Below are 13583 nucleotides of genomic sequence, written 5' to 3'. Positions count from 1 at the left end.
CATAGGATTACTTTCTGGTGGCTGAATTTTTATATTCATCAGACATTTTACTTTGTGGAAATGACTCAGGAAACTGTTAGACTAAACTCTGAACACTGGAATTTCAGCTCATAAATCTTGAATCATCTTGGAATAATACTGTGTATATGCACCACTGGTTTGAATTTCATACCCTGTCCTGACAGTCCTGTCCAGAGGCAGAATACCAGCAGATGGCAGATTGATCATTGCTCTAGCTCATTCTTCTCTGAAAGCTCGAGTGTGATAAAAATAAAATAGAATTAAAATATTTAAAGCACAGATTTTTACCTTACAGCAAGTAACAATAAATAACTATAAAAACTACAACAAAAACTAAAATAGAATGTTTATAGCCTCAGAGGGGATTTAGCAGCTATTATAACACATTGATGTTGGCTAGTAAGGAAATGAAATAAAACTTAAAAGAGATTTTGTTGATTTCTGGTATAAGTTGATTAGTTGTGAGGAAGTAGAGATGAAACTTTTCCATCAGTTTGACATAATTTTATCTCCTCAGAAATGAAGGTGTCAGATTTTATTAATAAAGTCAGAGTGAAAGCTTTTCAACATCATATATTCAGCACTGTGTTTAAGCACTTGCTAGCTAATACGTCACTATGGTTACAATACATTTATCTATTAACTATGTGCCAAATTTTGAATACAGAGAAAACAATTGCAAACTCAGAATGATTTCCCTGTTTTGCCTAAGCAGTGATATAAATTTGAATTTCTGGCTTTCAGGACAATATCATCTAAAAGCTTAACGTATCTGCTTAAAAAAATAAGAACTAATGCTGATATGGGGCTGCAAGAGACAGTGGTGGATGCCTTAGAGGAAGTAGATGGGGGTTCTGAGTTACAGCATTAACTCAGTGGAGAAGATGTAAAGGAAACCTCTTACAGCTTACCAGCAACTGGACCGGTTACTCTCCTCTACAAAGTTTATTTCCTTTGAGCTGTTGTACTCATTTTTAGATAAGGAATTCATAAAGACAAATCCTGTCACTGGTACAATAACAAAAGAAATCAGAGCAGCCAAAAATCTCTGAAAACATTTTGATTCTCTAAGAGAAGGAATAGCAAGGATAGATCTAATCTATCAAGAAAGGCAAACAACAATGTTTAGGAAAGGTAGAGCTTTAGAAGTTGCTTAAAGAAGGCTTCCCAATGGCACAGTGGGAATTCTACTCCTGCCCCACTCCCAGTCCAAACTACCAAACAACAACTGTTTTTTCCTATCTTTGTCAAGGTTCAGATAAAGCCAATTGCAGGGTGTTTTTTGGGGTGTTTTATGTTTGGGTTTTTGGTTTTTTTTTGGAGGGGGGTGGAGGGGAGATGGTGGGAGGAGTGCATATAATTTCCGTAACACTTACAGTTCTTTTAAATCTAGAGCACATCATTTCTCAAGAGGTCAACAGGCAAACAAGTTCTTTAAGCTTAACACTGGAAAGACAGGCAACTGTACCTGTTCTGACAATTTTCATTCAGTGAAGTGTGGTTTGTTTACAGAGACACTGTATTTCTTCATGAAGTACTGTACTTTCTTGATGCACAAGCTTCAGTGAAGAAGTCTTGCCACCAATCATGTTTCTGACTGCTTGTTCACATCCCTGCATGGCGATCGATGCTCTATCTGCTCTATTGCGTGGCTTGTCCTCAGCACCACTGCAGTTAGCTAGTGAACGGAGACATCAAGGCTATGACATGCTCCCAGCAGTTTCACCTCACATTCCAGAATATCCTGAAGTGCTCTCGAAAGCATGCTGTGCCCACACTCAATGTCTGCATCTGTACCAAACTGCAAACTGAGTGAAGATCTGTCTGGTTATGGTCATTTGATCTACTTCCAGCTAGAATCTAAATACCTGTTACAAAGTTTGAATAAAGACTATCTGAATGTATCCTATATTTAACTCATGATAATGACAGTGCTGCATTCTGTAGCTGTGTACTCTGGAGTGCTATCCTTTCTATCTTTAGATGCTTGCATCCTCTGTGTGTACAGAACAATCTAAAAGAATAGAGTTTGTTCTACTGTTTATTATTAGAAACAGCCTCAGGTCATTCATAAGATCCCTCACATGTTCAAGGTAACTGTACAGTTTTAATGGTTTTATGCCACTTTTGAATGTATATTTAATTTCTGTAATGTCAGTGCTAGCTGAAAGTGATACCAAAACTTATAAATTTTTCAATTAAATTTTGAGTATTTACTTGATTTTCTCAGATGAGCTTGGAACATAACTCATTACTGAACCCAGATCTTGAATGATTCTTTAATATGTATTGCATCTAGTGATCCTGGACATACATTTCTTGGACTGTCACATTTGTATCTATGTGAGAATAGATTAGTAGTTAGTTTCTGCCCAGGTTATTGAAGATGGGCTGTAGAATTTTAGAATCAGAATACCCCAAGTTGGAAGGGACCTACAAGACTCATCGTATCCAACTTGTACGTAGAAGTAATCAGAAGCTGAAGAGGGAGAGACTGTGAGGGGGATACTTTGGTTTATGTCTGTGACCTGGTTGATGCTTATTTATTTTATGAAGCGGTATTAGTACAATAGGAGAGGCAGAATAAATTAGCCAATGCTCAGTGTTTGGGGTTCCTCCTTGTAGTCCAGTCCAGCACATCCCTTTCCTAAAAAAGTATGTGAAAGTTACTGTTTTTACAAAGCACTGTTTTGCAGTGAATTACTTCCAACCTCGTTTAATCACAAAGAGTTAAGTAGTGATTTTTCTGGTTATCTACACGTTGAAGTAGTGGCAACATTGCTTTAATCATCTAAACGAGCAATGGCATGTATCCAGCTCCTGTGCTGAAATATTCTGTCAACACTGTGGGGGTAGTGTCTGTTTGATAAGAACAGATCTCTTCCAACATTTATAAAGTTCCTTCCTCAAATTTACAAGCTGGACTGTCCCAAATTGCCCATGATCTAGTAGGGAGGCAAGAACCTACTAGAAGGCAAATAATATAGGTAGGTAGTGAATGCAGTCCCAGCTACAAGGCTAGCAGGTACAAATCCTACTACTGTTTTTTATTTCCCTTAATTGTTTTTAGAAACTGGATTATTAGAACTGAATGTGGTGTGAGCATGCCATGGATTTGTGCAGTGACAGACGGGTCTTTTTCATTTGGTTCTTAGCCCCTTTGCTGACACTCTTACACTTTTTAACCACTGCTGGGCTTTGTGGAGTTATCTTCAAAGAACCATCCATAGTAATCCTAAGTCCCTCTTGGAGTAGTGAAATACAGTTGTCATCTCTGACTAAATATATTAGAATTTCTTTCCTCAAACTAAAGAAATCAGCATTAATTTGTATTGCTAACACTAGATTTCATTTATCATCTTATCATCATTTTGCACCTTTCATTTTAGCTATTCTGAAATATCTAGAGATGCAATTTGCAGCCTCTGTCATCCTCAGGCTCTGTCATCTGCATATTCTTCTTATTGTCTGAGTCACTCCAGACCACTCCTGTCAAAACAGTAGGATTCCAAGAGGACTCCAACTGATTCACACCAATAATCTACTCCTAATCTCCATTTCTCTGTTAGACAATTACTGATGTGTGAGATCTCTTTTTCCTCATCAGAACTTGATTTTCTTATAGCCTTTGATGAGAAAACTTCTCAAAAGCTTTCAGAAATGCAGTACATAATATCAATAGATACTTACTGATACACACTCAGTGAGCCTCAGCTAACTCCAAAAGATTTGTGAGGGACACCACTCAACATTCCCTTAGTTCCTCTAGTGTCTTCCTAGCCTACATGTGTACCTCAGTCTCATTCTAAATATTCTGCTAATTTTTATGTACCCTCTAACAGTTGTAGAAAGTTGCTTTACAACCACAAATACGTTGAATTTGAATTCCTCATGGAGACACAGTAAGAAACAAGAGTTACACACTGAACTCCTGAGAAACAAAAACTACATTCAGCTAAGTTTTGTTCACTGCTAAGAATTAAATCAAGAGCTATTGCTACACTTCTGGATTCTCTGATTAGTTTCAAACATATATGGTATCCAATGATATAATAACAATTCATATAAATACTAATATTATAATGATTATCATAATTTACAGTAGCTAATATTAAGTATATATTATGTATAATATATAAAGGATAATACATGATATCATGTGTTCTGCAAGTTATCATATAAAAAGGAAACTGGTATTAACACTACTTACTAAGACGCATGTAAACTACTTTGAGAATATTTCAAATAGCTGAACCTCATTACAAGGAATATTGAAAGATGTGATGTATAACACCATCGAACAAATCACTGAAGAACTGATATGATGGATTTATAAGAAACAAAGTAAAAGGAGTAAATATATCTTGATGATACGTTAATTGCTTTGGAAGCTGACAAAATACCAAGGAGGAAAAGGAATAGTTTGGATGATTATAAAAACAAGCAACTGCATTAACTCAGGGAAAAAAAAAGGAATATTTTGAATAGCAAAAGAGATCCCATTATGTGCTGAAGAGCTATATTCTGTGTTAAACATTAGTATCAGCATTCAAATATGAATCTTAAAATACTTCAGATAGTATATGTATTACTTTTATCTGTAAACTATCATGCTGACAGTTCAATGGTCTTGTCCAAGTTACCTCAAAAGCCAATAGTGCAGTTGTGAATTATTCAAAGATTTTCTGACTCTCCATTCATGTTATAACTACTGTATTTTGGGGAGAGCAGAAACAGTCTGGAAGGTTCCAAGATTCCTTTCAGGTGAAGTAGGTACAGTTATGAGAAGCCAGCCTAAAAAGAAATTAGTGATCTTGGCTACTTTTGTTTTTGCAGAACTAGCCTGAGTCACCTTTCAATAACCTTACTTTCAGCTCATAAAAATGTAGGCCATTTTCAATTGTTCAGTCAAACGTGTAAATGCTTACTCACCCGTAATCACCAGTCACCTTTTTCCACATTTAGTCTGAGAGACACTTCTTATAGCTAGTCTGGGACACTTCACAGTAACTTAATTAAAAGGGAAATTGCTCATACTCCAGTTTAATAATCTATTATTTCCTTTAAAAAACAGTTACAAGTAATTTGCTCTCATCTGTGGGGATGCTTTAGAAATAGATGCCTATTAAGCTAACCAGTTTGGACAGCTTTTCTTCTCCATCCCTGGAAAGACTTACCTCCAGTTATGCTGCCTCCAAAGGAACCATCATACAGGTCACTTCTAGAAGTTCTGCTTCAAAGAGAGAATCCCTGAAGTGAACCATCGGCAAATTAGCAAATTATCATTTGCCAGGTCTGCAGCAGTGCTTGCAAAAGAATTGTTCCTGGTGATATAGACCCAAAAAATAGATGGCACCAGCTAGAAGAAGGGAAATTATACCAGCTACTCAAATCTTGAAAATCCACACAGAAGTGTATGTACACATGGTACATAGAGTGGGTAAACATCATGAGGACAATTCTACATACTGGTATTTTGCCAATTCTTATACCTGCAGATCTACATCAATGCATCTGCCTCTTGCAGTGAAAGTATGTCAATCAGGTATCTCTCTTTCCAAGTTTGTATTTACTCCAGTAACCCTGCTTTCCAAGTCCTTTAAGCTTTAGTAGTAATAAAGTCAGGACCTACTCAGCATCCCTCTTCCTTCAGATGTTATGCTAACTTCTCTTTATATTCAGTGATCAGCTATATATGTCTAAAACAATCTATGGTGTTCGGAAGGTTGTTTTAAACCAGTCCTTGTAAATAAGCTAGTTTAGTAGATACTTTCTCCAGAGATAGGCTACATTCATTGAAAAAATGATAGATACTTGGAAAGGAAATACAGAGCCTACTACTCCATCACCATCTAGTCTACAACTGAAGTTCAACTGTCTACAAAGGTTTTTAAGGTGATTAAGCATTATCTCAACTTGGAATGTAAATCCTTTATGGTGCCTAACATGTAGAAAGGGCTGCAGATAACAGCAACAGAATTAAAAGCAAGTCATACAATGAAAGCAAAAAACTGACAGAGCTTACTCTGAAAACTTTTTCCACCCTTGCGATACTCTTCCCGAAGATTGTTCCAAGCTGGTCTCCAATTCCAGCCAGCAAGAAGCCAAACAGAGGAATGCCAAAGATGGCATACAAGATGCAGAAAATCTTGCCTCCAACAGTGCTTGGGGCAATGTTTCCATACCCTGTAAAGAAAAATGGTTATTAGAAACTTCAAACTTATACGGGGCTTTTTCAAAAAACTAACGGGCTATTACTGAAGAGATGCCTTTGTTCCACATGTGATTTCTATTTTCAGATTTTCCATGGCACAGTGTCATTTCCCAGGCAAGCTACCCACAGAGATTTAGTTCTTCATTTGTATACTCAGTTACCCATATCTTCTATAAATTCAAGTCCTATCTAAAATTGTTTTGTGATTAACTAATCTAGTTTGACTTATCGTGGCACAAAGATCATGAAGTGCTGGCGTGGTGCCTGCATACTGCTGCTCCTCTTGGGCTCTGAAAGTTATTTCCTGACAAGAGTGTGATTTACCTGACAAGACTCATTTTCAGTGGTTAGCTCATAATTTCCTCTCCCCTTACCACCCTGACAAGTGCAAAGAAAACATGTTTGTACTGCCCCTTAAAGCCTCAGAAAAACATCTTTCAGATTTTACAACACATAGAAAGAGAGGAGAATGTATTTAGGAAGAGGAATATGAGGAATATATACTACAGTCCTGTTTAAGTGTACACAGATGGTTTGATCTGAAGGTATTTGGAGACAACATGACTGTAATACAGTATTCTGTAACACTAGCACTGGGTAAATCTATCTGTCATGAAATGGAGAAAGGGCTATGCTGACTCACAACACTACCTACCCTCCAAACCACAGTCTTTTTCATAACTGCATCCATTATCTCAGATTTCTCCTAAAAGTCCAAGAAAATTCAGGCTCCACTAGCCAGTGGACTGAGAATGACCAAGTATTCAGCCGAGGGTCTGCATAACAGGGATACTAACAGGGCTCTGGTGGATAAAATGAAACCATTTTAATTCCCAGACACAATATGTGGACTTTATGCAGACTATAAAAATCTCATTCATGGAGAACTTAAAGCAGATATGGGCAAACATCCAAGTTCTCTTCAATAAGTTATTTAAATAGCAGATGCCAAAGAATACGCTTACATAAACTATGCCTATAAAGTGGCATTTATTTCAATGAGTAATTTATAAGCTTGTCACTTGGGTCTATGGCGTAAACAAATATTTAGGGAGAGTTTTCTAAACATTTAATTCAGAAATGTTTTCTTTATCTCCACCCCTGGTTTTACACTGCCATTAAAAATACATGGCAATGTAGGTTAGCATATAGAGGACTATACAAGCGAGTATGCTTTGTGTGATCAACCTTTCATCTTCATTCTGACAACAAAGTAAAGGTAAAAGAGTCCACTGATCTAAAGGTACAGGACTCTACTGTTTGGGCAACACAGCAAGTCTTGCAAATGCACCAGGATATGTTTGTTGTATTAGCCATGTAAAGAACTCGCAGAAATCAGACTCTCATGATTCAATTCAGAAGAATACTTAAAAGCAGTGCAAATAAAAACAAAAAAAAAATAATTGCCAATGGTTTCTAAACTCTTGACTCCTAACCAAGATAGCAGTAAAATCAAGCTTAAACTTATAAAACCAGCGTATAATTATCAGGAGATTAACTTTGCTTTGTTGGTCTTTATTTTCCTGCAGACAAAATTCATGAAACTCTAGCTGCTTCATCTTTGAGTAACTCCTCAGAAGACAAGACAGAAATCCTAGTACACCTAAAGTGAGCATTCAGAAATGAAGAAGCAAAATACAGTGGACACAATATACAAGGGACACAAATGACAAGGGCCTGGATAACAAATTTACTAAAATCAGTGGTTCAAGAAAAGTAAATGGAGCTTGTCAGAACACTCATCACGTAACAGGGAAAAAGAGTGAAAATATTGCGAGAACACAAATTCTAGAATGGCAATGTGCATATTTATTTGGTTGCTTGGTTGGTTTTTGCATAATCTATAATTTGTGGCATTCCTTTCAGTAAGATATTGCCAGCTTGAAAAGTAGGAAGGGTTTTAAAATATAGTATGTTAATTATGTGGATACATTTCCAGTTACAAGTAGTAGCATAAAAAAATAAAATTTTGTATCAAATTTAAGAGCATAAACCAAAATTGATGGAAGAGAATTACTCTTATAAGTAAATTAGCTTGTAATATTAAAATCCAAATTTCCAACATAAAACAGTTACTTCATCTGGTACTGATTCTTAATTTTTCAAGTGATAATTAAGATCACCTGCCCTAACATTAAGAGCACAGTAAACCCTTATCTACATCAGTACTACTTCTTTTCAGTTTGGCATTCCTTTTCTACCCTAATTGAGGAAACAGCTTCTGATAACTTACCCAGAGTCCCAGTGCCCTTGTGGCACAACAGAGACACACCTTCTGAGAACTGAAATACAGATTGGCACTTTGTGATCTACTTTCCACAAATTTATTTGTAAACCAATCCTCAACTTGACTATGTATTTTGGAAGATAAACATAAACATACCTATTGTTGTGATGACTGTTCCAGCAAAGAAAAAGGCACTTCCGAGGTCCCAATGACTGCTGTTGTTAGAGGAATTTCCTATGGGACTGACTCCTGCATTATCTGCATCAATAGCATGCTACAAAGAAGAAGACAACAAATCAGCCTTGTGTGTGCCTTACTGTATTCTATGCAAATCAGTATAGGCTCCAAAAAATAATTTATAGGACCATGAGAACAGAGTAGATTTACTTTTTAATACCTGCTCCAAGCCTGCTCCAAGTATATTAGTACTCTCTGTACACAAGATCTGAATATATGGTGATCTCTAGACGATCTCTAGAGGTCCCTTCCAACCCCTACAATTCTGTGATATGAGTGAACCAGATATTAAAGTGGAATAAAGACACAATGCATAGACACAGAAGATACAAAGCATTTGAAAAGTGGAGGTCCTACACCAAAAGAAATCCATAAATATTGTTCTTGCAGCAGTAACTGCCAGAGGAAGCAATTCTGGAGTAGGAACAGCTGATGTTGGAAAAAACAAGAAGAGTGGTAAATACAAATAATGTTCATGAAGTCAACTGAAGCTAGTCAGCCAAGGATTTTATTTCCCAAGCAATTAATAACTGATGAAGTGATTTATATTTTATGCTAACTAAAGAAAAATCATATATAAATATGCCATTTAAAATGAACAAATAACTACAGAAACTTCATGAAACAACTTTGCAATCAGGGATTAGGGGATGGAGAAAGGGATGGAGGGAATGGAAAATGCCTGCAAGCATCCTGTGGTTGATAAAAAGTGGTCAGAGAGGCTACTTCTGGCAGCAAGGTGATGTGAACAGTGAAGCTTCAAAGTAAGCTTAAGCCAACACGAACTCAGAGCTGTACCTGCTGAAATGTACATGTTTTTCCTTGGCTATCAGCTAATCTGCTCCCCAGCTACAAGTTCAAAAACACTTGCCAAAAACACTAGTGACAACATAAGGAAAGGAGCTGGAGGAGAAGAGGCATACAGACAAAAACAGAGGTGAGGTGTATCTGAGGAGATCAGTACATGACAGCTCTTTTCAGTAGAGTTTCTGCATGTTAGGCAAAGTTGACCATAAAATTACAGCACAAGCTAACTCCAGACTGGACTGGATCAGTTACATGAAGGAAGGGCTCCTTAGCAGCTGTCTGTACATCAGGAAATAAGGACATAGGGAAAGAAAATGTTTAGAACCAAATCCTTTGAACAGGCTTCTGTGCCGGTTGTTGACATACTGCAGGTGCTGCGAAAGCAGAGATCGTTTGTTTGTTTACCCAGAAGAGCATAAATCAGCGTAACAGACAGGTTGCCTTCTTAAATAGGCCATGACACGCTGTCAGCTACCCTGGCACCTTACTTCTGCCAAGGAATTCTGGTTGCCTTCTCCATGAGTGTGTGAATGTCATCGAGCTAATTGCAACACTTAAAGCACACTTGAATTTACACAGTTTAGCAAGTCTGTTAGGGACAAGTACTGACTACTAAAGTGAAGGAGCATCCCATTGCCTTAGGTAGCTTAGAGCATCTCAGGCTCCTTTCACATCCACAACAAATCATTTTTTACTTTAAAGCTTGTCTGACATCATTCATTTATAAATATCCATCTACTTCAATGCATCTGATAAATACATGGCACTTTGTACGCAATGATGGATATACTAGGAGGACAGGAAGTAGGCAGGAAGAACAGAGAAGCCTTGAAGCTCCCAGCCATTAATATGCAATTTGAGGATATAATGATTAAAGGATCCCTTTACCACCACCATCACCAGGACTTCTCCTAAGCAAGTGAATCCTTCTAGACTCACACAAAACTCAAACAAGGACAGTCTCGATGGCAAGACTCTCTCACTTCACACAGATGATGAAATTTTACACATTCCCATCTGTAAATATTCAGATAGGCTTTGCAGCGTGACCTGAAGAGCCACATCCTCAGGTTGTCCTGGAGCAGAGGAAGAACTAATCAGAGAGCTCTGCAGGCAAGAGCCTCACATTCAAGATGCACTTCAAACGACTAGTTTCTGGTATTTTATTTATTTTGAAATATCATCAAGAGTAACAGACTACCAAAATACCCACAGCTCTTTCACAATTACTCCTTTTCTGAACCCTTCTTCTCCAGCAGAGTTATTTATACAGTGAGCAACTTTTAAAATAGTTTTTATGAATTCTTATTAATGAGCAATTACTAGTCAGTCGTAATTTTTTTTTTTAATGCCCCTTGTTCAGGGAAAGCAGTCACCTGGGGCTGAATTCAGCCCTGCCAAAGGGCTGACTTTTTTTGCTGTTTGAGTAATGGATGTGTTCTAAAATCAACGCACAAATAGATGTGAGGGGAACGACAGAATTACCAAATAAAACACAGGTATTTAATTAAAATAAAACAAACAAAAAAGCCCACACCAAAACAGAGAATAGTTCCACATATTTCTAATAAAAATTAAAATAAAATACACTTTAGTTCCCTATCATTGCAAAGATGCGTATTTTACTCTTGGTTCCTTTGGTATGAGCACACTGCAGTCCCTCAGTGACCAAAAAGACCTGACCTGCTCAATCTGCATTGGACTGAAGACAAAACTCGCATCAAAGGCCAAGCATACATGTTGACACTGGAATAACTGAGTCCAGTGTTGCTATAAGAAACTTCAGTGTATACTCCATCTCCATGTGGAAAACATCATCAGTTCCACCTGTCAGTATTCAGGCAGCAATATTTAAATGATATGAGGCATAGGCTCATAGACACTGGGCCGCCTAGTTCTTATTGTACAGGGCTCTGAGTACAAATAAATGCATGGAGAATACTGACTTGGCTCATCAGTTGACAAGTGTTCCTTCCAGAACACAAGATTAAATCAGTACCTCTTGTCTATGGATAAAATCAAGAATATTCTCTTTGTATCAATCAAGAGCTACTGGGGTTTTATGGTGTCAGAACCTGCTTTAGCAATGCTGTACATGCTTCAGCTCCCAGTGGCTCCACTGAGCCAGGGCCTGATCCAGAGCTGGTGTCCAGGCCTGGCCTCAATTCATCTCAGTCTCTGAGGCAGCACCTGACAGCATGAACTGGCTGGTGCCTCTGGCTGCCCTCAGCCCACCAGGGCCCTGGCTGTCAGCTGTAAAGTCCCAACTTACAGTCTCCCTGTTCCTAGAGTGCAGGTGGCTCTCACTGTACAATGATACACACATATCTGAGACTCCTTAGTGCACGAGTAAGTAAGTACATGTCAGTCTCAGGAGCCTTGGTCACTAATTAAGACAGTAGGCTCAAAAAAAAGTCTGGAGTCATGCCACAGGCAACAAGAGAGCAGGGAGGTAGTACAGCTGTTGAAGAGACAGGGATTGGGCAGACTGTTTCATGCTTTTATCTGGGAAGAAATGCTTTTATCTGTTTCACTGGCTCATGTTTCTTTAATTTCTGAAGTGGATACCAACCATGAAGAAGACAAATCTTTTCCAAGGTATTTTCTTGACTGCTGAGCTACTCAAAAGATGTACCCATGTGTATCCAAGGATGAGAATTTGATAAGAATGAAAAAGAAAATTCTTGTCATCTTTTTTGCTTCTCGATACACTAATTCCTCTCCACAGAACATGCTAATCCAATAACTATTATATCCCTCACTTTTTGTTTTTCCTTGCAGATTCCTATTAATATTAATTTTGTCCCAATTGCATTTCATGGTCAGATGTTCCTCTATTATCTAAGATGCTTCCCATTAGTAAGCAGCTTTTAAAGACTAGTTCCTTAACTTTTCTTTCTGCTCCCTACCTCTATCATTCTCATTCCATCTCAAAGAGTGATAAACGATACTCATTATAAACTCCCACACTTTTCCACAATAGCATTGTCCAAGAACTAAGGCCATCCTTATTTCTTTTTTTTTTTAAGGTATAATCAAAAGTAAAAAGATTTGAGTGCCCATCCCTTAAATATCTCTGCCTATCTTATAAAGATCTTTAGATAACAATCAGGCAGATAGTATTTACAGATCAGGTAGGTAATATCTTGCACACACTGCTACAAAACAGTGTGATGGATCATCTGAGGGCAAACGTACAGTATCCAAAAATGGGCAAGCAGAAAAATCTAAGTCCATGTGAGTCCCTACTCCCTGTAAATGTCTCAGCTGAGTTGTGGAAGCAACATGTCTAAAGAACAGCTGCAGAATTCTGCACTATCCTGAGCTCAGTCAGCCTCCTATACAACCACTGCAGTATCCCTGGACTGAAGGTACGAGCTTGTCAGCACCAAATTAGACATGATCCAAGAGATCTGAATTCTTTTTGTTATATCCTTTAGGGGGGAATGAGATAAAACAAAAATCAAGGGCAGAGGGAAGTTGAGACATGGTGAAGACAACCTCCAGAGGTAGAATGTTCAATAATGAGATATTTATCATTATTTTTCTTTGCAACACTTCTCCTGCCTTAAGCAACAGGAAAATCTGACCCACAGTTAATTCAAAACACTTTTCTGCTCCATCTAGCGTTTTCTTCTAGCACATGAAAGTCATCCAAATTCTCTTCATTTTACAGAGCAACACCCTGAGAAGAAAGCAGGCTTATAACTGTCGAGCAGCTGAAAACTGAAATATCTTCACAGGATGTTCCCTCTGTCATTTATCTGGGGAAAAGTAGTTCAGAACTCTCATCAAAAGTGTCTATCCGAAACATGAACTCTTACTAGCATAATTAGCCAATAATGTCTGACTCATGTATTTCAAACTCCACTTCCTTTTCAGCTTACAGACTAACTCATTAGAGTTGCTGTAGTCATTAGTGGACATGGATAATATGATTAATTTCCCAAGTAGGTGATTTTTTATTTCATTTTACTATAATCACTCCCACTCCTAAATGAAACCCTGAAGGAAAAGGGGGAAGAGAACAGTTCACCAATAATCTATGTAGATAACTTCTTACAGCAGCAAGCCATT

The 13583-nt window shown here is 37.7% G+C and overlaps 1 protein-coding gene across 1 annotated transcript in view; it reads right to left on the bottom strand.

The window, feature by feature from the left end:
* KCNK10 (potassium two pore domain channel subfamily K member 10) overlaps positions 1 to 13583 on the bottom strand; it is a 56472-nt gene that overhangs the window by 16459 nt on the left and 26430 nt on the right. Inside the window, exons 3-4 of the mRNA XM_065751610.1 lie at positions 8619 to 8736; positions 6047 to 6207 (exon numbers count right to left, since the gene is read on the bottom strand). Coding sequence (XP_065607682.1) covers positions 6047 to 6207; positions 8619 to 8736 — 279 coding nt within the window. The remainder of the gene's footprint in view (positions 1 to 6046; positions 6208 to 8618; positions 8737 to 13583) is intronic.

This window comes from Cyrtonyx montezumae, unplaced genomic scaffold (genome assembly GCF_038088225.1).
Source record: "Cyrtonyx montezumae isolate F1298 unplaced genomic scaffold, pur_monq_1.0 scaffold_10, whole genome shotgun sequence".
NCBI lineage: Eukaryota > Metazoa > Chordata > Aves > Galliformes > Odontophoridae > Cyrtonyx > Cyrtonyx montezumae.
Note: the sequence above shows the minus strand (reverse complement) of the source record. Positions and strands in the feature narration are given on the sequence as shown.